Genomic DNA, 27,983 nt, shown 5'->3' on the forward strand with positions numbered 1-27,983 from the left:
TCAGTGGGACTATATACAAGTTTATTCTATTTTATTTTTTTTCTATAAAGGCAACATCAACTTACCCTTCTAAAATCACTTTCCTGAAAATAAATTTTCTGGAAATGCATTCTTTATAAATGTAGAGCATGCAATAATGTGTAAACTTACAGAAGCATTTTTTTTTTCCAGTGAGGAAGATTAGCCCTGAGCTAACATCCGTTGCCAATCCTCCTCTTTTTCCTGAGGATGATTGGCCCTGAGCTAACATCCATGCCCATCTTCCTCTATTTTTATATGTGGGACCCCTGCCACAGCAAGGCTCGATAAGCAGTGCCCAGGTCCGTGCCCCAGATCCGAACCTGCGAACCCCGGGCTGCTGAAGCAGAGTGCAGGAACCTAAACACTGCGCCACTGGGACAGTACCATATGAAAGCATTTTAAACTGGTTAATTCAGTTAATAGTACGCAAGATGGGTTTCTTGTTTTGGAGGGATTACAGGTCTCCTCAGACTTTGTTAAATTCTTTACTTAATTCTGATTAATTAAGGCTGTGGGTGAGAACAGAGATTTATCTTAATGATATAAAATGATTAATTACATGATTAAAATGACTTGTAAGAAATGACTGACTGAACTATGGAGTCATCCAAAAGCTAAAAACCAGGACCAAAACTTTAAAAGAGAGGATGATACTTTTCACAATTTCATAAGTTTTTGACTGTCATTTTTATGCCACATCAGCAGGGCAGGCACTTCAAAATGATTAAGGAAGTCACACTTAATTAGTCCTCGTTCTTTTTACTTCTGAAGGCACTGTTGGTAAACAAGTAAAAGACCCCAAATAAAAGTATCTGGGCCTATATATTATTTTTAAATTTTGAATATTCATCTGTTATAATTAAAACATGTTCACAACCTTATGAAACTGCGTTTGAATTTCCACAAGTATGTTTGGATTTTTTTAATGCCTTGTGTTACATGTTTGGAAATCAGACCATGCTAATGCCTTCATAGCCTTATACTTGTAATCAGCATAAAAAGTTTGGCTTCCGTTAACAAATAATCCTTTACAATAAAAGAACCAAGATCTAAGTTCATTGCTTCACTATTCTCATCTGCATACACCTGTCTTCATGAAATATACCATGCTTCAGATATATTATTAGAAAAACACTAGGACAGCATGTCAAAGTTTTCTATATGGTTCCACAAAAGTGAGAAATTCATTAAAGGGCACATTTTTCACAGCAGGAAGTAACGATTTACTCCACCGGTCAATTCTCTGCGATTCCCTCTGGAGAACCCCACTAGTTCAGATTAGAAGGGAGTGGTCTTCCCCTCCAATATTATCTATAACCTCACTGAAATGCTGCTCAGAAGTCTTCTCAAGGTCACTTATCCCTGCAGGAAAGCCTGGCGTGAGGAAGGACGCCTCCATCCGCTGAACTCTTGCCGCACTGAACCTGTATGTGGCTAGAGGAAAGCTGACTGCAGGGTGAGAAGCCCACTGTCCGCGATGGATGTAAGTCTTCTTCCTGACTCTTACTCAGGGAACTCTTATTATAATACAATTCTAAGTAAGCTCTTAATTTGGGAAGACTATTAACTCTGCTTTTTGCATTTTCATTTTTTACAGAGCATCATGGCGATCATGATCCACTGTGGACTGCGTGTAAGACGAGCTGGGGGTGTCAGAGGAGTAAATTTGGAGGAAACTACAGTATTGGCAGAGCACAAAAGGGCCCCTGCAGGTTTTGAAGAGCTTTACGATGTACTTGCGAAATTTTTCTCCCAGGAAAAAGTAGATGACTGGATTAAGGCAGCAGTGAACAAAAGCCAGGGTCTCTGTGGCCTGAATGGCATAGTCCAAGTGTCTTTCAAAGGTGCAGTCCTGAAGGACCTCTAGCTCCACCAGGGTCTCCAGGAAGAGCACCACATTGTAGGGTGTCCAGAACCCCAGGAAGAGGACCACGACCGCAAAGATCATCTTCACTGCCTTGTTCTTCTTCTCGTTTTTACAGTGCTGCAAGGTCTTGATGATCATGGAGTAGCAAAACAGCATGATCCCCAAGGGGATCACCAGTCCTAGAACGTTGATCTCCAGGGAGCTCAGAACCCTCCACCTCGTGGAGTTGGAAGAGTACTTGGTTTTGCAGTAGGTATGGTTGTGCTCAGTGTAACAAGTGCTGAATAAAAGGCCTGGAAGGGAGGCGAATACAGACAACGACCATGTGGCCAAGCTGGTGATAACCCCATAAGTCAAGGTCCTCGCTCTCAAGGAAAACACCGCATGTACAATCGCCAGGTATCTATCGATGCTCATGAGCATGATGAAGAATATGCCACTGTAAAAACCCACCAAGTACATCCAGGAAATAATCTTGCAGAGACCGAGTCCAAAAACCCACTGGTCTGCAGCGTAGTAGCCCCAGAAAGGGAGGGAGAACACGAAGAGCAGGTCCGAGATGGCAAGGTTGAGCAGGTACACGTCAGTCATGGACTTGAGCCGCTTGTACTTACACAGGACCAGAACCACCACGGAATTCCCAAGCAGACCAAACAGAAAGACCAAGGAGTACAGTGGGGGCAGGAAGAGCTCCCCGAATGCCTTGATGCCTTCTTTGGTGCAAGGTTTGGGGATATTTTCATAGAGATAGTAATTGTTATAGATGCTTTCATCCACGGTGGTGTCTACTATATCCGTGGGGTTCATTTTCAAATCTACAGGCTCCTCAAGGCAGATCTGAACCCAATCAGAAGAAGCTAGTGAGGGAAAGAACAAGCGAAATTTCAGTGAGAACAGTAACAGATCGAAATGGTGCTGAGCGCAGAGCACAGCTGCTTACTCTTTTGCCCCGGATCATTATACACCTCTTCCCAACCTTCCCAAGTTGAAGGGCTCAGTTCCTCACAGGGCAGGGCAGCCAAATGAAATATTCTGCCCTTTGGAGTCAGACAAAACTCCAGCTCTGCCACTTTTCTTACCCCTCTGCGGGGATCTTCACTTCTTTCATTTGTAAGTGGGGATAGTAAAACCTCCTTTTCAAGGAGGTGTTTTTCAAGAACATATTTCTAAAAGATAGTCTAGGGTTACTGAAATCACTTGCAGGAATGACAAGCCAAGTTGATATCCCCAACAGTACTGCACCCAGGCCCTTTCTGACATGAAAGCCAAAAAAAAAAAAAAGATGAAAAATCCATGCATCTTTCCCCTTCAGATTGTAACTCCAAAAATTTGGTAATTGCTTTCATCAGGCTAGAAGGAAACCAGGTTGGTCACTTGCCTTTATATAGAAATTCTGATTCCTCCTGCATGCTTTGCACTTTATAGATTTCAAAGCACAGGTATGGGTATTGTGCATTTAATCCCACGCCTGTGCTCCTGTCCCCAGCCCTGCCCTCCAATGAAAATCTGGTACTCTAAGCCAAGCAAGCATACTGAGCCATGGGGAAGATGGCTCATGAAAGATTCAGAGAGCTTAAATGACTTCTGAAGACCACACGGCTATGTATAGAACTTGCTCTCTAGGCCCCAAATCCCAGAGATGTGCTGGTAAACCAGATCTGGGTTGGTGGGTGGGGTGAGGAGGCTCTGATTTATGGCTTTTGCTGGTTTCCGTGGTAGAAATACTTCCACCAAGACCGAGGTCAAGCTACCAACTGCCTCACAACATCCTTGAATATGTAACAATTGGCTCTTGAGAGTTGATGCACGGGGCTCCCGCACTCCACTGCCGAGTCCCACGGTTGCCCTAGAGCACCATCTTAGAGGGGAAGACGCCTGGCCTTCCAGACCTGGGTGGCTGGCTGCCAATTGTACATTAATGCAGCGAATGTGTTCTCAAGGCCGTTTGGAAGGTTGCAGTACTCAGTTGAGTAAACTGAGGGAAATTTTTGGTCTTTTCATCAAAACCACATACAAAAATTAACCCTATGCACTGAATCCTATCAGAGTGAGAATTAGTATACAGATCTATAAAAGATACATCACAGGCAGAACTAACATCGCCACCTCCCCAACCTCATTTCACATCTAAATTGGTAGCTGAGGTTAAAACCTTCTTAAAGTCACACACGTATTCACATGTGAATCAGAGAAATTCAGGGATGAGAGCTTTCTGGCTTTCTGACTCAAGGCTTCTTGCTTCCTTCTTAATAGCACCTGGATATTCCTTATTAAAACCCTTTTCACGTTGTTTGGTAATTCACTTCTACTCCCTACTTCCCACCCTCACCACCACACACCAAAACCAGGTTGTTTTTCAAGAGAGAGATTTTGGTTTACTCCTGCAAACAGATGCTGAAGACCTGGTGAATCTCAGGGTCTCCAAAAGAATTTGTTAAGTGAGTGTCAATTCTAGTTAAATGAATAACAATTTTAGCCTTTCTCCACCATCTTAGCAGTGAAAATTAAAGGAATAAAAGAGGCTGAAGAGTTAGGAAATTATCAGAGAACAAACAAAAGTAAACACAGCTGGTAAATGTTTGGAATTATTCTGTAGGCCTGATTTGTGTGGTCTTTCTTGACCTGGGAGTCTTGATAGAGACAAGAAGCAGAAAAGTTTATATGTTTAATGAAAATTATCTGTGTATTCTGAGCACGTGGACTTAGGCCAGATGTGTGCAGGGAGAGCGCTCAGAGATGAATGCCGGTCAGATGAGGGCTCAGGGAGTGTGGGTACAGGTAGACCATGTGTGGTCTCCAAGATAGGAGCCAACCGTGAGCACGAGAGTGCCCAAGAGGGCTGAGTGTGGAGACTGGTGAGTGGCTGGCCAACTTTCAGCACTTCCAAAGTCCACACACATGGCAAGAAAGCAGTGCACGGCCCGAGGCTCTGAGAATGGCCCCATCCCCACTTACCTTGGGTTTCTGAAAATGGCTCTGAAGAAGGTCCGGGAGGCAGTGCCAAGCTTGCTCAAGAAGTGCAGCGCTAAGAAAGACAAGTGCCTTTGAAGAGCGCGCGGCTTCCTGTGAGAAGAAAGTCTATCCTTCACCCATCTATGCTGAGTTCATGTGGGTTTTTTTGATAGAAGTAAGAAGCAGAAAATGAGTGACTCAGTCACTCATTTCCCAAAACTGAAAGCTAGGAAGGTCTGCTCTCTGCTAGATTAAGGAGGAAAATGAACTGTTTTAAAAAAGGAAACTTTTAATTCTTTAAAATTTACTTGTTGAATTTTTAATTTTAAAAAATGTCCTTTTAGCTGGCTATCTGCAGCAGAAATCCTCTTCCTATTCCGGATCGGTGGACTGTGGGTTATTTCCGTGTCGTGGATGTGTAGTGGCAAGCAATCGAGATGTTTGATGTCCTCCAAACAAGTGGGATCTGGGGAGGTCAGAGGAAGAGGCCAGATGGACTGAAGAAAAAGGATGTTCAGAGTAGAGAAGAGAAGAGAAAAATGTATCTAAATGTGTGTCTGGGAGTGACTTGGAGGGCTTTAGTCAACCGCATTCAATAACTGACGTGTCCTCAATCTTGTGTAAAGTGACAACGTAGCTTAAGGCCCTTGTGCAGCAGGAAGACCCCTTCCCTGGCCCCTTCTACTTAGAAACTGAGGAGCTTCCAGTGACAGTCATCTTGGCTGAGAGCTTCGTTGGGGCTGCGTAGCAGTCATAGCCAAAGGGCTGACATTAGTCCTAAATCTTTTGAATATCGTATCCTCAGCTTCTGCCAGCTTCCCAATGTTCTTCCTGTGTGTCTACAGTTGCTTAGCTCTTTGGTTCAGCTTCAAAGAGCCACACATGTCATTTTTCCTAAGCAATTTGAATGAATAGGAACTAAGAAATTGAGCTAGAGCAGTGTTGACCAACCTTTTTTTTTATTATCACCCCTCCTGAGGAGTCTTTCCAGATTTTGTTTTCCTAAATACCTCCCCATGAAATTTTAATACCACAGATAAACTGTAGAACTATTTATAGTAGATGTATTCTGTGCTTTTACATTAAAAAGTAAGATTTTTTCACCCTTAAGAATAAATGTTGCTTCTTTGGGGCTATATTGCCTCTGGTGAGAATGCGTGAGTTAGATTAGTGGTTCTCAGCTGGGTTCTTTGCCCCCCCAGGGCACGTGTGGCAATATCTGGAGATATTTTCTTTTGAGGTGGGGGGAGTTGCTTCTGGCTTCTAATGGGAAGCGGCCAGGAATGTTGCTAAAATACTACAAGGCACAGGACAGCCCTCCACCATAAAAAGTTATCCAGCCCAGAATGTCAATAGGGCTGAGATTGAGAAACCTGGAGCTCATGTTCCCCAGAGCCTGAACTGTGGAACCAGATTCATAGATAGCCTGCGAAAACAAATGGAGATCTATGGTCCAACAAGTTTGGTGAAAGCTGGGCTTGGGTTCAGGTTAAACAGAGTTCCTATTGTAGTGCTTCTGGGGGGCTTTCCAATGATAATATCCTGTGAACTCTGGAACCAGACGCAGAATAAAAAGTCCCAAACATTTTGACCAGTGAACCTATGCCCATTACACAAAGTTATTTACAAAGTGAACGTATTTTTAGAAATGCAGAGCCTGAGGAAGATTCTACTATGGAATTGTAGACCTTGAGTTAGAGGGCTGAGGGGTACAGTGTGAAAGGTGTGAAAGCACACACCTCAGCAGGGCTCTGGGCAAGCCCTTCTGAGCACGTTGCCTGAGTCTCCCTGGACCCTGGCCTGGGGGGAGGAGTGTTAAGGTTCTAGAACATGTGATATCTAGAGGTCCAAATCATCGTAAGCGGCCACTGGGCCTGGAGATGATCCCTTGCAAGCCAGTTAGTGCTCCCTCGCCTGAACCTGGCCTCACGATATGCCTCCCAGTCCCTGAGTGAAGGAACGCAGCAGCCCCAGGGTCCGTGTTGGTTGAGAGCTCTTGCTTTGAGGCCTGCTCAGTCTGGGTTTGGATCTCAGTACCACCGCCTACTAGCTAAGTGAACCTCGATTTTCTCATCTGTAAAAAGGGGTGGATTGTGGAAGGATTAATGAGCTAATGTTTGTAAAGCACTTGGCATGGTGCCTGGTACAGACAGATGCTCCACAGTGGCAGTAGCAGTGAAAATTAGTAGGATAACATGCACAGGAATAGCTTCCTCTCTTAAAACAACTGAGCCTGGCATGTTGCTCTTACCTATCACCAGGCATCCTGGAAATATTTGGATTTAGATTCAGTGGGCCACATTCAATTTCTGAGTCAGTGTTCAGGTTAAAAGCAGGTTTCAGGTTTCCAAGTTGCAAAGATTACTGGAGAAAGTCAGTTGTCACGTTTGCAAAGTAATAACATTACTATCCTGGAGAAACACTAAATAGGTTTTCCCTCACATAAGGTTTCAGAACTAAACAATACCCCCACCTAAAAGAAAGGATCAAATTTTTAGTAATGTGGATTTCATAGATGGAGAAATAAGAACCCAGAGAGGGGAGGTGGAGCACTCAAGGCAACATAGCCAGAAACACAGTCAGGGTTAACATCTACACTCCTGACATTTTTGTGGACACCATCTTCCATTGAGTGAGTTTCTGAAAGCTGCCGGGGGGAAGAGCAGACCAACAAAAAATGTCCAGGGACAAACCCTCCCCCAAAATAAAGTAGTATGAGACACCCCACAGGCTTCCGAGAAAGAAAGCAATCACATGAGAGTACAACGCCCCCTGGTGTACCAAGCCTTATTTCAACACCAAAGACAAAGTACATTCCCCAGGCGGCATATACCATACCAACCCACAGGGACCAGCATATCTGACATTGGGAGCCATAAACTCTCAAGGCCTTCTGGAGGAGGTCCATGGGCCTGAGCTGCAAAGCAGTGGTGGTAAAGCATCCAAGATTTAGTGTCAGACCTGTTACCCCTTAAAATGAGAGAAGGCTGCCAGACAGGGCCGCACATGGGGCTGTACCCAGGGACAGAGTAACAGCAAACTGGAGCTACAGGGGACAGCTTATGTATGGCAAGTGGGGGTCGGGGCGGGGCAGACAGGATTTAAATAGTTTTGTGGGCTTGGGGCCCAGGAGCTGTCTCTAGTTATCTGGTACCTGTTCCAGGGTGACCTGGTGTATGGTGGCCCCAGAGTATGAGAGGCTGACAAGGGAATGATTGGAGTGTGGACCTAACTGCTTAGGAAGGGGAAGTGACTGGCCTCTAGCCAGGGCCTCAAAACTCAGTCAAGACAGCATTTAAGCAAACGAACGATATTACAGGGGAGGTCTGAATAAACGGACAAAACTTTGGTAAGGAAATAAAAGAATGCAAACAGTTAAATTGCAAATTGATTGTTTTTTAAGCAATGAAAGGGGCCGGCCCGATGGCGTGGTGGTGAAGTTCATGCACTGTGCTTTGGCGACCCGGGAGTCACAGGTTTGGATCCTGGGTGCAGACCTATACACCTCTCATCAAGCCACACTTTGGCAACATCCCACATACAAAATAGAGGAAGACTGGCACGGATGTTAGCTCAGTAACAATCTTCCTCAAGCAAAAAGAGGAAGATTGGCAACAGATGTTAGCTCAGGGCCAATCTTCCTCATCAATCAATCAATCAAAAATAATTAAAAATCTCTGCCCTTTTGTTTGTTTGTTTTTGTTTTTTTATTTTATTTATTTATTTATTTTCGGATGTACATCATAATATATTTCGAATTCTGTGTAGACTACATCTAAAAATCTCTGGTCTTTTGAAAATGAGAAAACACATTTTCACGTAGCCTGAATGTCAAAGAAAATATCATAATGGAAAATATAAAACACTTATAACTGAATGATAATCAAATATCACTTATTCAGAATTGTAGTAGGCAGCTAAAGTGGTCCTGAGAGGATAATCTAGACCTTAAATGTTTATGCCAGAAAAGAAAAAGGCTCAAAATTAATGAGAAGTGTTTAACCAGAAAAAGAAACAGTAGAAAAAGGAATAGTAGAATAAACTCAAAAAGAGTACAAAGAAGAAAATAATAAATATCAGAGCAGAAATTAAACAGAAATTGAAAGTAAAATAGGCCCATTAAAGTATTTGAAAACACTAACAAAACTGACAAATCTCTAGGAACACAGGTAAAGAAATAAAAGGAAAGAATCTTGGGAATGCAAAGGGAGATATAAGTATGGAGCAGAGATTTAAAAGATAAATATTAAAAATGATTTCACAATGAATTAAAAAACTTAGATGAAATGGATAAATTCCTAGAAAATATATCTTACCAAAATTGTCTCAAAAAGAGTATAAAACCTGACTTATACTCTTTTAAAAAACTGAATCAGTTGTTTAAATGCTTTGCACAAAAACAAAGTAAAAACAAACCTCAGAACAGATGGTTTTACAGGCAAATTCTACCAAACATTCAAGGTAATTCTAATTCATGCATCTTTATTCCCCTAGAATCACATAAAAAATGAATATTCCTGGGGGCCAGCCCTGGTGGCCTAGTGGTTAAGTTCAGCACTCCCTGCTTCAGCAGACCCAGGCTCATTCACGGGTGTGGAGCTACACCACTCTGTTAGCAGCCATGCTGTGCTGGTGGCCCTCATACTGAAAAATAGAGGAAGATTGGCACGGATGTTAGCTCAGAGCAAATCCTCCTCAGCAAAAAAATGAATACTTCTGAATTCATTTTATGAAGTTAGTATAACCTTGATAATAAACCAGACAGACGTATGAAAAAATAAAATTACTCAATTTCACTCATGACTATATTGATGCAAATATCCTATATAAAATATTAACAAACCCAGGGCCAGCCCAGTGCATAGTGGTTAAGTTTGTGCATTCCACTTCAGTGGCCCAGGGTTCACAGGTTTGAATCCCAGGTACAGACCTACACATTGCCCATCAAGCCATGCTGTTGGCAGCATCCCACATACAAAATAGAGGAAGACTGGCACAGATGTTATCTCAAGGACAATCTTCCTCAAGCAAAAAGAGGAAGATTGGCAACAGATGTTAGCTCAGAACCAATCTTCCTCACCAAAAAAATAAATGAATAAAAAAGTAACAAACCAAATTCACTAAAGTCAAAAAAATACATAATGGCCAAGTTAGTTCACTTCAGAAATGCAAAGTTGGTTTAATATTAGAGAATCTATTAATGCAAATCACCACATTTAACAGAATAAAAGAGAAAAATCCATCTGACACAGAAAGAGCACTGAATGAGAAAAATAATATTCTTGATTTGAAAAAAACAACAACCACCTTAGGACATTGAGAACAGAAAGGAATTTCTTTAAATTGATAAAGCTATCTACAGAGAAATCTCCAACAAACATACTCTTTAACTGTAAATAGCAAAAGTCATTCCTTTTAAAATTAGGACTAAAATGCCCACCAGCACCAGTTCTACTAGAACTGGTAGAAAAAGACAAGAATTCAAAATAAAAGATATAATGAATCCAGCAAAGTTGCAAGATACAAAACCAGTTGCATTTCTATATACTAACAATGAACAATTTGAAAAAAATTAAGAAAACAATTCCATTTACAATAGAATAAAAAAAGAATAAAATAGTTAGGAATAAACTTAATCAAGGAGGCGAAAGACTTGCACACTGAAAACTACAAAACATTGCTAAAAGAAATTAGAGAAGATGGGGCTGGCCCGGTGGCCAAGTGGCTAAGTTTGCACGCTCTGCTGGTTCGAATCCTGGGCGCGGACATGGCACTGCTCATCAAACCACGCTGAGGCAGCATCCCACATGCCACAACTAGAAGGACCCACAACGAAGAAACTATGTACCAGGGGGCTTCCGGGAGAAAAAAAAGGAAAAAAAAAATTAAAAAATAATAAATAAAAATAAAACTTATTACAAAGCTACTGTAATCAAAACAGTGTGGTACTGGCATAAAGACAGACATATAGACCAACGGAATATAATAGACAGCCCAGAAATGAACCCTCACATATACGGTCAAATTATTTTCAAAAAGGATGCCAATACCATTCAATAGGAAAAGGACAGTCTTTTCAACAAATGGTGCTGGGAAAACTGGATATCCACATGCAAAAGAATGTGGACCCCTAGCTTACAGCATATACAATAATTAAGACAAAATGGATCATAGACCTAAATATAAGAGCTAAAAATATAAAACTCTTATAAGAAAACACAGTGGAAAGGCTTCATGACAATGGGTTTAGCAGTGGTTTTTGAATATGACACCAAAAGCACAGGCAACAAAAGTAAAAATAGATTAATTGGACTACATGAAAATTTAAAACTTCTGTGCACCAAAAGACACAACTAACAGGGTAAAAAGGCAATCTCAGAATGGGAGAAAATGTTTGCAAATCACACATCTGATAAGAAGTTAATATCCAAAATATATAAAGAACTCCCACAACTCAACAACAACACAATCTGATTGGCTATTGGTGGTACAGGTGCAGGGATAGAAAAATAGGAACAGAATAAAGTATCTAAAAGTGAACGTCAGTGACTGTTCCAGAGACAGACTGAATACGTTTCTTATTATTTTTAAAAATCCCTAAATAATGTCCTTCTCCCCAGACTGAAGCCCCATGTGTGACATCAGCCCCCCTGCCTCCCGAACCTAACATAAAAATATAACTAGGGAGACTGCTAATGGGTTGAAACCCAGAAGAGAGCTAGCACCTGCACACCCCTGAATACTGAGACGTTCCATCACCCAAGGCTGCAATTCTTCAGGGCTTAATCTCTGCGCCACCTCCCACACCCACCCACCCAACACACACACAAACCACCAAATCCTGTCTCTGGAATAACCAACGCCCTCTGTCTACCTTTCAGCCAGCCCTGGCTGACGTTCTTCCTCCTGAACCCAAGGCTCTGTCCCTTCCCTGTTTAATGCTATTGGAGACACAAAATATATAAATACAGGGTTGTCTACTTTAAAAGTATAAACCACTTGAATGTGCCATTTTATATATGAGGGTATCATAAGTGAAAGAGAGTAAAACAGAGAACTACTCCATGACATTTGGGAACTTTCCAAGATAAATGATACCTAATGTAAAATTAAATTTATTTTAGTCACAAAACCTTTTTCATGTAATATTAATGATACTGAAAAAACGGTAATTTAGAATGAAACTTTATACAATAAAATATCACAAAATGATAGCAAGAACATTTTATCAAAGTGTTTGTATGTGTGTGCATTTGTATGTGCACCTATATATAGACATACTTTTGAGTGCAAAAATTACTTATGTGAGGAATATTTACACCTACACAATAAGCTGATGCAATAAGCTCAAGTAATAAAATGTATCCATGGTACAACAGTATGCCCAAGCATAAAACCCCTCACCCCCTATCTTTTTAGGATTCGGGCACTTTTCCCTTTATGAGTCATGCATGCATTGTTAACAATTCCAAGATGAATTTCTTTGAGTCTCTTGGCTTACTAAAAGGGGAAAATAAGGAGAGATATTATTACTTACGGGATGCTGGTGAATGACCACTCCTGCACATAATTGAGAAGCGGGACCAATTTGGTCCAGGCTCAGTCTAACTGAATTATGAAAATTAAGAATATGTGAGGGTTGGGGCCGGCCCTGTGGCTGAGTGGTTAAGTTGACGCGCTCTGCTTTGGCGGCCCAGGGTTTCGCCAGTTCAAATCCTGGATGTGGACATGGCACTGCTCATCAAGCCATGCTGAGGCGGCATCCCACATGCCAAAACTGGAAAGACCCACAACTAAAAAGTACACAACTATGTACAGGTGGGCTTTGGGGAGAAAAAGGAAAAAATAAAATCTTAAAAAACAAAAAAAGATTCTGTGAAATTGTCCACGTTTCATTGCACAATATCAAAATATCACTGTCTTAGTTTTCTGTTGCTGCTATAACAAATTACCACAAACTAAGTGGCTTAAACAACATGAATTTACCATCTTACAATTCTGGCAGTCAGAAATTAGAAATCATGTCCACTGGGTATTAGCAGGGCTAGTTCCTTCTAGAGAAGAACCTGTTTCCTTGCTTTTTCCAGCATCTAGAGGCCACCTACATTTGCTGGTTCATCTCATGGTCTCTTCTTCCATCTCCAAAGCCAGCAGTGTAGCATCTTCTCTCCTCTCTGACCCTTTTATAATGACCCTTGTGATTACATTGAGCCCACCCAGATAATCCAGCATAATCTCCCTATCTCAAATCAAATGTACAAAATTCCTTTTTCTGGGGTAACACATTCATAGGTCCTCGGGATTAGGACATAAACATCTTCAGGGGCCATTATTCTGTCTACCACATCACATTCAGTAATATCACCACTGACCTCATCAGAAAACTCTAAGTATTGAGAAGCTGTCACACTCATAGTAACAGATCAAAGTTTTCTAAGATTATAATTTTCACTTGAAAGCTCAAGTTTTATCATTGGTAACAAATACCGTCAAGTGTTTTACTGGAAATGACAGGCTCCTTTCATTAATTTTCAACAAAATGTCTACAAAATAAATTGGAAGTCACTCTTTCAAGTAAAATGGAATTCCATGTGAATTCAAGGCTACATATAATAAAATCAGTTTTTCCTGCTTCACCAAAGACTGCTTAAATAAAACAGGCCCTGAGAGCGCACGGCAGCGAAGTGTCTTTTGGTACAGTTTCCTGGTACTGCCTTGGTTTGTCCTTTGTCCCAGTGGTTTCATTCACCATTGTTTCTATACCATCAGTGCAAATATCATCAGAGTAAAAAAGATAAAGTTACAGTATTATTATGAATGTAGTTTTAACACCATGGATCCCCTCGAAAGAGTCACAGGGACTTTCTCTCTCACTCCCAGGAGTCCAAGGACGACCCTCTGAAAATTGCTATTTTAGGAAATGAAACCTGCCAGCAGGTGGCAGCAGGTACAGAAACATTTTCTAACTTACTTTGGCCATGAGATAGGAAATGGTTATTTCATGATACATTTAAATTTTTGCCTTTAAAGCTCAAAGATAACATTTCTTTGCAGAAAATATTTTAAAATTTACAATAGAATTCTATGAAACAAGTGCTACTTAAGTTCGCAACTCAAACAATTATACAAGAATCGTTCTTGAGACAACCATCATATTCTAATGTGCAGAGTGATCTAGGCCTACTTCTCATTTTGTCACCCAAAGTATTAAGAACAGTCAGTAGCTTTGGTAATAGTAATTCTGTCATTTTATTAAACCAAATAACATTTAAATGTTCTACCAACTGGAATTACTATAAAATGAAGAGTTCACGTAAAGAATCACGTCTAGAGTTTCATGAAGCTCATATGTTTCTTTCAAAGGCTAAAAGCCAATCTTTCTTTTCCCTTTTTCTTTATTAAATCTATCAGAGCACTAAGGAAGAGCTCGCAAAGAGAAAATTCACGTCTATTAGATCTTAGCATCTGTATGTTGTATTAAGGCTTCTCAGTTAATGCATTTTTTCCCTACTTCACAGAGAAAGGGATTTGAATTTTCTTTATAAAACATTAAGGTTTCATGATGCTCATGAATGATCCTAGAAGATATGATATGCGACAATGGAGCAAAATTAGTGAACATGCATTTCTGAACTAAAATCAACCAAGTAAAACAAGAGTGAATTGAATAATTTGGAAGTAAATAAATACGAGATAGAATTAAAATATCGTTCAATAATAAAATATAAAACAAACAGCAGAATGATCAGAACTAATGTGTTCCACATTAAAGTCTTATATTAAGACTTTATTAGTTAATTTTGTAGTTTAAAATTTAAGGGAAAACTCTAAAAGGGTAGAATATAATTTTTTAAATAGAAGAAAAAATCACATAAAGAAGAAAAGTGTTTCAATTCAAAAGTAGTTATCACTACCTAAAAGACTGAATATTCTGTTTTATTTCTTTTCTCTCACACAGAATTTAAATTCCATAAGTGCAAGGATTTTTGTTTCTTTGTTAACTATTACATCTCTAGCACCTAAACCAATGTCACACACACGGGAAATGCTCAAAATTATTTGCTGAACGAATATCTTATACAAATTACTTTATATGAATTAAGAAAGACATTTAAGACTTCAGTAATGGTTAAAAGATAAAAAAATTACAGTTCACCAAATAGAAAATGCAATTAATAATAAATGATAATGGTTTAATGCTCAATATTCCTAGTAACCAAAAAAAAATGTACAAATTAATCTGAGATACCATTTTACCCCATCATAGTCACAAATATTTCAAGAGGTGATAAAAAAAATCACACTGATGATGTGTATCAAGAGTTGTAACATGATCTAGCAATTCCACATTTAGTTTGTTTTTCCTAAGAAAACCACACAAAAACCTTTATGTGTAAAGGTGATCATTGGTTAGTGGGTAATACTGAAAGAATGATAACAAATGCAACTGACAATGTGGGAACAGCTAAACAAATTGAGGAACAAACACTGCATGAAACATTTACATGGGCGTGAAAATTGTTTATGAAGACTACTAGTGATAAATGAAAACAGTTACATATCAAATGTAACAAAGCATGACCTAACTCGATGACCACGACAGTGTAGATTCAGCTAAAGCGGCTTGTTAGAACATTATCTAGCCACGGAAGCCAATTTATATTCTATTTTGGAATATAAATTGGAACAATCTTTTAGCAGGACAATTTGACAATTTGAAATGTTTCAAATTTAAACTGTTCATATCCTTTGATCAAGAGATTTTTTTCCTGGGAATTTAAGCTATGACCAATTCTCCTATGTGAAAAATTCATTCAATGATTCAACAAGATTTCTTGCACATCTCCTACACACTGGACAATGGAGATCTCAAGATGAAGTGTCTGTGTTTCACGGCCCCAGTTCACTGTCTAGTGGAGAAGACAAAGATGTGAGGAGATAGTTACAACAAAGTGCAATATGTAAAATAAGATTTGAACAGAATTATGTAGTAAAATAAAGAGACAATTTTACAAAGCGTAATACTGAATGAGATTTGAGCACAATTCTATAACAGAACAGAAATCACACCTGGCCCTGTTTGTTGTAATAAAGAAAGGCTCCTGAGAAGAGTTGATAGTTGCCAACCATATTTGCCAGATGAAGAAGGCCTGAGGTAAGGACTAACTGGCCAGGCAAAGGAAACAGTGGGGTCAGAGGTAAGGAACAGAGAAAGGGCAGGCAATCTGTTTGCAGACGGTACTACAGATGGCAAGGTACAGTGTAGTAGATCAGGGTTAGAGGCTAACAGTAATTGAAATCAGGGCTGAAGTCATCACCGGCATCAGCACTCTTTGAAATAAGAAAAACTGTAACCTCATCAATCCTCTTCCTTCAAATTCAATGTTGGCTCCACCCGTGCACACAGTAATGCAGATGTGTCTAAGGCTTCATCTAGTAGGTGGCCCTTAGCAATACCCCACGGGACAGTCAATTTCCATGTCCTTGTCTTCTTTTGAGCTCCTGGTGGTTTTCTTCTGCCCCAAAGGCTGGTCTCCCCTTTCCTCCAAGCACACGTGGGCCAGCTTAGCCCGTGGGCAGCACCCCTTCTTTGGATTTAACCCTGACAACTCTTTCTTCCAATCAGATGAGGCTAGGAGACACCAGCTAATTTCCTCTTTGCATCCAAGGAACTATATATAACACACACGTACCTTTTTTTTCAAACTCTGAAGAATAAAATATGCATTATTTTCTTATTAGGAACAAATGTATCAGTATGAAGTCACAAGGAGGCCAGTGTTCATCAAAGAGCAAATCCAATCACCTCAAAGGGATTGATGGTTGATAAAACATCACAGTCTTCCCGTGCACGACCCTCTGACGCCAGAAAGGACCCAGACCCCGACGGCCTCATCCCCACCCAGTCTGTCCTCATGTTGCTGTAAGAGACTCACTGAGGGGAAGACACTGCCCAGGGTTGTCGGCCACGGGAGATTTCTATCCCCTGAGGTGGATATTTTGGGGTGTAAGGCTTGGGCACCCCACAGCCCACCCCCAGCACGCACCCTGGTGCTCTGAGGCGAGTGGGACCCGGCCGGCCCTCCCACGATCCCCTCAGCCTCCGAACCCCAGCTTCCACCACTCTCACCCCTGCACAAAACCCAGCAAGGAGAAAGTAAGAGAAAATATGGTGGCCAGCCGGTGAGGGCTGAGAGGCTCCGCTCCAGTCTCGGTTCACAAGGGGCGTGTGTGAATGGCACGTGGAGGGGCGCGAGCCTCGCAGCCTATCAGAGCCAAGAGAGCCCCAAGAGGGCGTGTCTCCCGGTCGACAGGCGGAGCGGGCAACGCAGCCAATCACGGCTGCCTACCTCCTTACTGGTTCCATGCTGCGACCAGGAGGAGATGCAAAACGCCCACCGCTGTTCCCAGTGGCCGCTTCAGCAGTAGAGCTCCTCGTCCCTCTTCCCTTGCTTTTGCTTGGGAGAGTCTAGATGAGGGCATGTGGTTGATCTAAGAACATCGCCCATCCCTTTCCTCAAATTCCCGCCGTAAAGGATGCCAAAGACTAGAGCAGGACTGGGAAACACTCCCGCCTTTTAATCTTTGCTGTACTCAATCAGTAGAAATATATATGTAACCGTTCGATTTATGAGTTTATTTATTGAATCAATCTTCAATTAAGGAGGCCTAGTTCAATGACTTTGTTCTACAGATAGACTTACATTATTAGGAAGCCCCGAAAATATTGTCCTACTCCCCAGACTATAGCCCCATTGGTGAAACTGCAGTTGTTCGACCTTGGGAACCAGTAAAAAACAAACACAAAAACAAAAACAATGGGAGACTGTTGATGGGCAGCAGAGTCTCCATGGAATGGTGCCTAGAGTCCAAAGACGAATAGCCCCTTCCATACTGCTAGATACCAACATGTTTATCACCCAAATGTTATGGTTCTTCAGAGCATGTACCCTGCACACTGCCCTCTTCCTCCCCAGTAACTACCACCCAACACACATACAATCCACCAAATCCTGTCTCTGGAGTACCTAATTCCTTCCAATTCTTTCTGCCTGTAAGTCAGCCCTGACTGAGGTTCTTCCTCCCTCCGTAACCCAAGGTCCTATCTCTTCCCTGTTAAACACAATTGGAGACACAAAATATACAATATGCATTTGCATATTTTTATTTTACCATGTACGTAGTTTTGGAAATATGACAGTAGACTCAGTGCAAGCAATTTTAATACTGCCATCTTATATGTGAGAGAGGCACTAGGGAAAAGAGTATCACAGGCACTTTTACCACAGAGAAATCGTTACCACAGCCCTCAAGATAGTGACATGAAGGGGGCTGGCCCCGTGGCCGAGTGGTTGGGTTCACGCGCTCCGCTGCAGGAGGCCCAGTGTTTCGTTGGTTCGAATCCTGGGCGTGGACATGGCATTGCTCGTCAAACCACGCTGAGGCAGCGTCCCACACGCCACAACTAGAAGGACCCACAATGAAGAATATACAACTATGTACTGGGGGGCTTTGGGGAGAAAAAGGGAAAAAATAAAAAAATCTTTAAAAAAAAAAAAAGATAGTGACATGAGGAGTCACCATGAGGAAGGAAGTTGGAAAAAAATCTTATTCCTGCAGCTCTGAGAATCTTTGGGTGGGACCTGCGGGAAGCAGGATGTGGCTGTGAAGACTGGAAGACAGCCTGCAGAGGTGCTCCATGCTCTGTTGCTGCCATCTTTTTTTGATCTAGAGTGAAAAGAGGAGAAAAACCGGTCAGAAAACAATGGTGCCATGATGAGCCAAATAATGGGGCCTTGAACTGCAATACCTAGGGCTTTCAACAACAACAACAAAATGGCCTCCCTAAGTACCAGAAGTCAATGTGGAGAGGGAGATGCAGTAGGAAGGACTGAGCATTTACCTTATATCCACATTGCCACCGTGGTTCTCCTGTGCCATGATATTTGAGAACATGTCAAGATAAGAAGTGATACCTAATGTAAAAGAAAACAGTTTTTGGTGGGTTTTTTTGATGAGGAAGATTCGTCCTGAATTAATATCTATGCCAGTCTTTCTCTGTTTTGTACATGGGTTGCTGCCACAGCATTGCTCATGAATACAAGCCGCCAAAGAGGCAGGCACCAAACCCAACCACTAAGCCACCAGGCAAGCCCCAATAAAATGTATTTTTAATCAAAAAACAATTTTCATCATTATCAATGGTACTTAAAAACGTCATGTAGAAAAAACTGACTTTTACTCTTTTCCAAAAATATTTAAACTTTATGTAATAAAACAACAGAAAATGATACTGTGAAGATGTTATCAAACAAGAATGTGTGTGAGTGTGCATGTGTGCCTGTATACATACACTTTTAGGCGCAAAAACATTACATGAGCAACACTCACAACCTACACAATGACCTGATGTAATAATAAGCTCATGTGATAAAATGTATCCATGGTGCAACAGTATGTCTTGATCATAAAAGTCCTGCTCCTTCATACCATTTTTAACTGGGCTCATTTTACTTTATGATACACATACATACTGTTAGCAGTTCCAAGACGTATTTATTTGAATCTCTTAGTTTATTTAAGGAGAAAAGGAAGAGGTGGTGTGACCAATTATTGAGGGCTGAAAAACGACCACTCGCATATAATTGAGAAGTGGGACTGATTTGGTCAAAAGTGACAGTCAAGCTACATTAAACATGTTTTAATATATAAAGCTGATTTTAGAATCATGAGAATGAAACAAAGAAATGCATGTTCCACTTTGAGTGTAATTTACGTCATGTATTCATGAGCAAAATCTGCTAATCAACTAAGTTTTACAAATAAGGGAATAACCAAATTAGAGCTATAGTATTTAAACTCACCCACTCAATATGTTTTAAAATGCTTTAGCTTCTTTCTGCTTCGCTAAGAGTTCCTGTTTGGTTCTTCTGTTGCCTCCAGAGTTGACTGGCGCTCCAAATTCACTGTCACATCCTCATCTGCATACTAGGGCCTCTCGTGGGTTATGTGCTATGAAGTAATATAACCAGCTTTTGGGTTCAATCTTATTTTATATCTAACTTGTAGATTCAGAAGTTCAAAACGAATTTGGAGGATCCGAAGAATATTACCATTCTTAAGTAGTGGAACATTTACATATGAAAATACATTCCTTGTCATGAAATCGAAAGTTAAGCTTCAGAATTCTTACATATGAATGTGGTCGAGATGATCACCACACACCTTACCGTTTAGCAGTCATAGTTTATTACAGAGCTTGGAATATTTGGGGAGAAAATCTTACTGTAGGGTTAAACTTAGAAAAGCCACATAATTAATTTTATGATAAAGATATTACCCCAGCTGTTATGTCATATGGCAGATCTTTAGTATTGCTCTTGCACCCCAGCTAGACTTTAATAATTCATTTTGGCAGTTAAGGGCCACAGCCTGATTATATGCATGTGCAGCCTTTTCATCACTAAGTTTGAAATAAAAAAGTTAAAAATAGGTATAATGTATTAATTTAAAATAAACTGAAAGTCATATATGAAAACTAAATAAAATAAAATGTTAATATTGGGTGAAGTCAAAGATTCATTAATATGTAAGTGATAGTGTTAGAAATTTAAAGTGCATTTCAAATAATTCTTCCATCAAAAGATCTATCATGGCTATGGTATATATACACAATGGAATACTACTCAGCCATAAAAAAGGACAAAATCGTCCCATTCGCATCAACATGGATGGACCTTGAGGGTATTATGTTAAGCGAAATAAGCCAGACAGAGAAAGACGAACTCTATATGACTCCACTCATAGGTGGAAGTTAACATATAGACAAAGAGAACTGATCAGTGGTTACCAGGGAAAAGGGGGAAGTGGGGGGAGGGCACAAAGGGTGAAGTGGTATACCCACAACATGACTAATAATAACGTACAACTGAAATCTCACAAGGCTGTAATCTATCATAATCTTAATAAAAGAAAAAAAAGATCTATCATGGCAGTATAGTGGTTCTCAAAGCATGGTCCTAGGACCCCTAAGTGGCTCCAAGTTTCTTTTAAGGGGTCCATGAGGTCAAGACTATTTTTGTAGTACTGCTACTAATAATACTAAGTTAAATAATCTTAACTTTTCTCTCTCTAGAGAGTGCATAATGAAATTTCCCAGAGGCTACTCGACGTGATGATGATGCCAGTGATTTTACGCACCAATGCTTTTGCACCATCAGTGAAATATAAACATAGTAAACAAGGCAAATAACATCTGAATATTATGATTAAAATAGCTTTGGACTTGCAAACACCCTAAAAGCATCTCTGGTTCCCCCAAGGCTCTCCATTCCATGCTTTGAAAACTGTAGTATTAGGGTAATGAATCTTGCCAGCAGGTGACAGGTGTAGTGAGGCATCTTCAAATTACTCCTGGCCACAGTTTATGGTATTGTGAGTTATTGCATGTAATCTTGGATTAGGCAAAGCCTTCTTAGATATATCACAAAAGTATAAGCAACAAAAGAAAAAAAGATAAATTGGACTTCATAAAAATTAAAAACTTTTGTGCTTCAAAGGACACTATCAAGAAAGTAACAAGACAACTCACAGAATGGGAGAAAATATTTGCAATTCATCTATCTGATAAGGGTCTTGTATCCAGAACATATAAAAACTCTTACAACTCAATAAGACAAATAACCAAATTTAAAATGGAGAACGGAGCTGAACAGACATTTCTCCAAAGAAGAGATACAGTTAATAAGCACATGAAAAGATCCTCAACATCATTAGCCACTAGGGAAATGTAAATCAAAACCCCAATGATATACAACTTCATATTCACTAGGATGGCTATAATGAAAAAGACAGATAATAACAAGTGTTGGCAAGGAGGTGAAGAAATTGGAACCCTCATATATTGCTAGTGGGAATGTAAAATAGTGCAGCTGCTTTAAAAAACAGTTTGGCAGTTCCCCCAATAAAAAGAGTCACCATATAACCCAGCAATTCCACTCCTGGGTATACATCCAAGAGATATAAAAACATACATCCACACACACAAAATTGTACATGAAAGTTCATAGAAGTATTACTCATAATAGCCAAAAGGCGTAAACAATCCAAATGTCCATCGACCAACGAACAGATAAACAAAATGTAGAATATCCATACAATGGAATATTATTCAGCTATAAAGGGGAAGAAAGCACTAGCACATGTTACATCATAGATGAACCTTGAAAATGTTATGGTAAGTGAAAGAAGCCAGTCACAAAAGACCAGATATTATTCCATTTATATGAGATACCCAGAATAGGCAAATCTATAAAGACAGAAAGTAGATTAATGGTTGCATAGGTCTGGGGCAGAGGAGGGTGAAAGAATTGTGACTGCTAACGGGTAGGGGGTTTCTTTTGGGGGTGATGAAAATGTTCTAAAACTGATTGTGAAAACGGTTGCACAACTCTGTGAATATACAAAAAAACCCACTGAATTGTACACTTAAAAAGGTGAATTATATCTAAATGAAAATATTATATATATACAAAAGTCAGTGCCCTTATTACGACTTTAAGACACTACATGATCTAACCTTAATATTCTAACCTCATTTCCTACTATCTCCTCCTTTTTCTCTCCACTCTAGCCTATGCCTCAAAGATGCCAGGCATGTTGCCACCTTAGGTCCTTTGCATTCAGTGTTTCCTCTGTTTCATATATTCTTCTTTTAGATAGGTACAGTAAATTCTCTCATCCCCTTCAAGTTTTTACCAAAAAATTACTTTCCCAATGAGGCTTTCCATTTTTATCCAAATGAACATTTCAACCCCCTCTGACATATCCTATCTTCATTCTGCTTTTCTTTTTTCCTCAGCATTTCTTTCTCTCTCTCTCTCTCGCTCTTACTCTCTTTCTTTCTTTCTTTTTTGGTGGAGAAGATAGGCCCTGAGCTAACGTCTGTGCCAGTGTTCCTCTATTTTGCACATGTGATCCTGCCACAGCATGGGTTGATGAGTGAGCGGTGTGTAGGTTCGCGCCCGGGAACTGCAGGCTACGGAAGCAGAGCATGCAAACTTTACCACTACACCACCGGGCCCACCCCTCCTTAGCCTTTCTTAATATCTAAAATGTTAAATATTCTATTCTTTTATTTCTTTTCTGTCTCACATTTTAGAGTAAAAATTAATGAAAGATTTTTGCCTGATTGTTAAATGCTATATATCCAGCACCTAGAACAGCATCATACACATAGGACCTCATAATTATATGTTGAGTGAACATCTTTATAATATAAATGGTTGGCATAAGACTATAAGAAAAACACTAAGACTCCAATATTGGGCAAAGAGAAAAAGAGATAACTCACAGAAAAGGAAATACAACTAGTAATAAATGGTCAGTAATAAATCATGATGGAATAATTTCAATCTTACTTGTAATGGAAAATGTAAAAAGTGGTGAGATACCATTTTAGCCTATCATATTCAACAATATTTTAAGAGATAGCAAAACCATAATAATGCTATCTATCGTGTCCTAAAATGATCTGGTAATCCCATTTCTAGTTATCTTTTCTTAGAAAACAATCCAAATATAGAAATGACTTTATGTGTATAGGTGATCATTGCAGTTTGATATGGAATGCTAAGAGTGAAAGCAAATGAAATTCCAACAATAGTGAAACATTTAAACTGAGGAACAACAACTATATTCAGTTATAAACTTATGTTTCTGAAGACTATGTAATAATAAATGAAAATGTTTATATATGTAATGAAACAAAGCATACCATAAAACTCTACTAGGTGATGATCACAACTATAGAATTCACTTGATGGAATATCATAGAGTGACAAAGAAGTTATGATATTCCTACAGAGAAATTTACCAATTTAAAATGTGCATATACTTTCAAAAATATACTTTTCCTAGAAATTCAAGCTGTGAGCAATTCTCCTACACAAGAATTCATTCACTGATTCAACAATTTTACTGAGCATCTCCTATATGACTGGCACTGTGCTGGACAACGGGGGTTTAAAGATGACTATCAACGATCTCAGGGTAATAGTTAATAGATTACTGGGGGAAATAAAGATATGAGGAAATAATTATAATAAAGTACAATATTTGGAATAGAGAATTGGATAGGATTTTGTTCTCTTGTAGAACAGTATCTCTGTGAGAATGAACAAAGGCTTCTAAGAACAATTAACATTTGCCAGCTATATTTGCCATATTTGCCAGGTGGAGAATGCATAAGCTAAGGACTGCTAGGCAAGGTAAAGAAAACTGTGAGGACAGAGGCAAAAAGCGGAGAAAAGACAGACATCTTGTTTTAAGACGGTAAAAGGTTTAGTGTGGTAGAGATTAGACATAGGCTGAAATTATCGCTGGCCATCGGTATACTTTTTTCTTATCCCCTCTATTGAATACAAGAAGTAAATGCTGTTTATTTGTGACTTATCAGTGGTTTTAGCATATTCACAAAGTTGTGCAACCATCACCACTATCTAATTCCAGAACATTTCCATCACCCCAAAAAGAAACTCCATACCCATCAGCAGTTACTTTCAATTCCCCTCCTATTACCTCCAACCAGCCTCTGACAAACACTAATATACTTTCTGGCCCTATTCAGTTGCCTTTTCTGAACATTTCAGAATGTCCAGAATCATAAATGGAATCATACAATATATAGCCTTTTGTGTCTAGCTTAGCTTATTGAGCATAATGTTTTTAATATTTACCCATTATATCATATATCAGTACTTCATTCTTTTTATGTCTGAATAATATTCCATTGTATGGCTCTATTACATTTTGCTTGTTCATTCATCAATTGATTGACTTTTGGATTGTTTCCACATTTCAGCTCTTATGAATAACAATGCTATGAATATCCATGTACAGGTTACTGGTGAACACACACTCTGTGGATAATAACTATTAGTGGAATTGCTGGGTCATATGGTAACTCTATATATGACTCTTTGAGGAACAGCCAAACTACTTCCAGAGTAGTTGTACCATTTTGCGTTCCCATCAGCAGTGTATAAGAGATCCAATTTCTCTGCACTCTCCCCAACACTTGTCATTATTGGTCTTTTTAATTAGTTGTCACAGTGGATGTGAAGTGGTATCTCATTGTGGCTTTGATTTGAATTTTCTAATGATTAATGATGTTGAACATCTTTTTGTGTGTTAATTGGCCACTTGTCTATCTTCTTTGGAGAAATATTTATTCAAATTCTTTTGTCAGGGCCAGCCCTGTGGCTGAGTGGTTAGGTTCATGCGCTCCGCTTCGGCGGCCCAGGGTTTTGCTGGTTCAGATCCTGGGCATGGACATGGCACCGCTCATCAGGCCATGCTGAAGCAGCATCCCATGTACCTCAACTAGAAGGACCCATAACTAAAAATATACAACTATGTACTGGGGGGCTTTGGGAAGAAGAATGAAAAAATAAAATCTCTTTTAAAAAAAGGCGTTAATGTTACGAGTACACACACATACACACAAAAATAGCACATAGCATAGAAAATAAAATTTATTTCAAAAAATCCTTTTGTCATTTTTCAATTACGTTCTTTTTCTTTTTATTACTGAGCTGCTTGTTTTCTTTACATATTGAGTGCAGGCACCTTACCAGATATATGGTTTGCAAATACTTTCTTTCACTCTGTGGGTTATCTTTTCACTTTCTTTTTTATTGATTTTTTTTCTTATTGAGGTAATATTGGTTTATAACATTATATAAATTTCAGGTGTACATTATTATATTCCAGTTTCTGTGTGGATTACATCATGTTCACCATCCAAAGACTAACTACCATCCATCACTATATATGTGAGCCCTGTCGCCCCTTTCACCCTCCTCCCTTCCCCCTTCCCCTCTGATAACCACCAATCTAATCTCCGTATGTGTTTGTTTCTCGTTGTTTTTATCTTCTTATGAGTGAGATCATATGGTATTTGACTTTCTCCCTCTGACTTATTTCACTTAGCATAATACCCTAAGGTCCATCCATGTTGTCACAAATGGCAAGATTTTATCTTTTTTTATGGCTAAGTAGTATTCCATTGTGTATATACACCACATCTTCTTTATCCATTCATCCACTGATGGACATTTAGGTTGTTTCCAAGTCTTGGCTATCATGAATAATGCTGCAATGAACATAGGGATGCAGATATCTTTATGCACTCAAATTTTCAGGCTCTTTGGATAAATACCCAGCAGTGGAATAACTGGATCATATGGTAGTTCTATTCTTAGTTTTTTTGAGGAATCTCCATACTGTTTTCCATAGTGGCTGCACAAGTTTACATTCCCACCAGCAGTGAATGAGGGTTCCCCTTTCTCCACATCCTCTCCAACACTTATTTCTTGTCTTGTCTTAATTATAGCCATTCTGATGGGCGTGAGGTGATATCTCATTGTGGTTTTGATTTGCATTTCCCTAATAATTAGTGATGTTGAACATCTTTTCATGTCCCCGGTGGCCATCTGTATATCTTCTTTGGAAAAATGTCTGTCAGATATTTTGCAATGGGTATCCTTTTCAAATACGAAAAGCCATAATCAATCTTATTCTCTCACATTGACATAAATAACATGAATAATAGAACTCTTAATAGACGAACTATTGAATGTTTACTTTGTGATACCCACTCTGCTGAGCATACATCTACCATTTCCATTTCACTCCTCCCAATAACTCTGTGAGGTAGGTTGTTTCAACTTCCATGTGTTGATGGGAAAATTGAGATATAAACATACTAGTAGCCATGCCAACATCATAAAGCTGTTAAGTGGTGGAGCCTAGATTAATACCCAATGCCTAAGCTCTGAACTATCTTTTCATATCACATCTGGCTAAGAGGAGTCAGCCCATGTCATTTCAAGGTATAACACAGGTCCACAAAGAACCCCAACCTCTCCTAAAAACAAGTACTGATACATGCAAGAACTTGGGTGGGTTGCAAACTAATTATGCTAAATGAAAAATGCCAGTCTCAAAAGGTTACAAACTGTATGATTCCATTTTTATAACATTCTCAAAATGACAAAATTATAGAGATTGGGAACAGATTAGTGGATGCCAGGTGTCAGGTGCAAGGCTTTATCTGGTAGGCAGTCCTTAGGAAAACTCCACGAGATGGTCAACTCCCATCTCCTTGTCTTCTTTTGAGCTCCTGATGGTTTTCTTCCTACCCAAAGCCCGGTCTTTTTTCTTCCCAGCACACTACTACAGCTCCTTCTCAGAGCTTAATCCCGACAATTCTTCCTGCCATCCACTGAGGACAGGAGGCACCAGCTAATTTTCTCTTTGCACCCAAAGGACTACATATAAGCTAATACAATTTTTCTCAAACTCTGAAGAACGAAATATGCATTATTTTCTAATTAGGAGCAAATGTTTCAGTGTGACGTCAAGAAGAGGCCAAAGAGTTCATCAAAGAGCAAATCCAGTCACTGCAAAGGGGCTCGATGGTTGACCAGTGGTCTTAGTCCTCCCGGCCCCCTCCGAGACCCTTCCTTGTCAGGTGAGGCCAGGACCCCGGTGGCCTCGTCCCACCCCTCAGCCCGCCCTCCTGTCACAGTTACAGACTCACTGAAAGGAGGAAATGGCCCACGACTGTAGGTCAGGGGGGATTGCTATGCCCTGAGGGGGATTTTTCGGGGGGATGAGGGCCAGTCACCCCACATTCTGGCCCCACCCGGGCGGCTCCCCCCCTTCCAGCGCCCAGAGGCAGGTGAGAGCCGCTGCCCGGGTCCCACAGCCTCCTCCTCCCCATGGCTCCGCAGTCACGTTACCTCTCAGCACACACCGAGCCTGAAAACAAACATGGCGGTGGGCAGTTAACGCTGCCCCGGCAACGATGCTGCCCTTAAAAGCGTGTCTGAGCACGCGCTTCTCACAGCCAATCAGAGGCAAGGGTGGACGCCTCTGAGTGGCTTGCCTGGAGGCGCGAGTCTCGCAACCCATCAGAGCCAAGTAAGCTCCGAAGCGTCAGCCCTGGGGGTGTGTCCTTTGGTACAGCCTCACGGTCCATCAGGGCCAAGGCCGCTGGTGGTCCTGATGTGTCTTGTGGCCAGTCAAGGTCGAGAAAGGGAGGCGTGTCTCGGGGGTTCGCCTGGGGCGAAAGGCGCGG

General features: G+C 40.2%; 1 protein-coding gene and 1 long non-coding RNA gene across 4 annotated transcripts; both read right to left on the bottom strand.

Annotated features, from left to right (window-relative positions):
- Window positions 1–27,914, bottom strand: CCR4 (C-C motif chemokine receptor 4). 3 transcript variants are annotated; one of them, XM_005600863.4, is made up of 3 exons: window positions 27,646–27,737; window positions 4,844–4,951; window positions 1–2,745 (listed from the first exon to the last, which is right to left on the bottom strand). In XM_005600863.4, the coding sequence occupies exon 3, from the start codon at window positions 2,693–2,695 to the stop codon at window positions 1,613–1,615; it is 1,083 nt and encodes a 360-aa protein (XP_005600920.1). In that variant the 5' UTR covers window positions 2,696–2,745; window positions 4,844–4,951; window positions 27,646–27,737; the 3' UTR covers window positions 1–1,612. The 3 variants fall into 3 exon arrangements, 2 of the variants coding, with proteins under 2 accessions (XP_005600920.1, XP_070094161.1); XM_070238060.1 differs by lacking the exon at window positions 4,844–4,951 and having other exon boundaries at window positions 7–2,745; window positions 27,646–27,914; XR_011426992.1 differs by lacking the exons at window positions 1–2,745; window positions 4,844–4,951 and adding an exon at window positions 19,714–19,852 and having other exon boundaries at window positions 27,646–27,719.
- On the bottom strand, window positions 17,990–19,839 carry LOC111768388 (uncharacterized). The gene is made up of 3 exons (XR_002800729.2): window positions 19,705–19,839; window positions 18,744–18,816; window positions 17,990–18,568 (listed from the first exon to the last, which is right to left on the bottom strand). It is a non-coding gene; the product is annotated as an uncharacterized lncRNA (long non-coding RNA).
- Window positions 27,915–27,983: the final 69 nt, after the last annotated feature.

Source organism: Equus caballus, chromosome 16 (genome assembly GCF_041296265.1).
Source record: "Equus caballus isolate H_3958 breed thoroughbred chromosome 16, TB-T2T, whole genome shotgun sequence".
In the NCBI taxonomy this organism is placed as follows: Eukaryota; Metazoa; Chordata; class Mammalia; order Perissodactyla; family Equidae; genus Equus; species Equus caballus.

Bases quoted from the DNA above. Each gene is read 5' to 3' on its own strand.
- CCR4 (XM_070238060.1), bottom strand. From the start codon at position 27,817: ATGGGTTGCGAGACTCGCGCCTCCAGGCAAGCCACTCAGAGGCGTCCA. The intron at 2,746-27,645 runs GTAACGTGACTG...TTCCCTCACTAG, and splicing joins GGCTCGGTGTGTGCTGAGAG to CTTCTTCTGATTGGGTTCAG.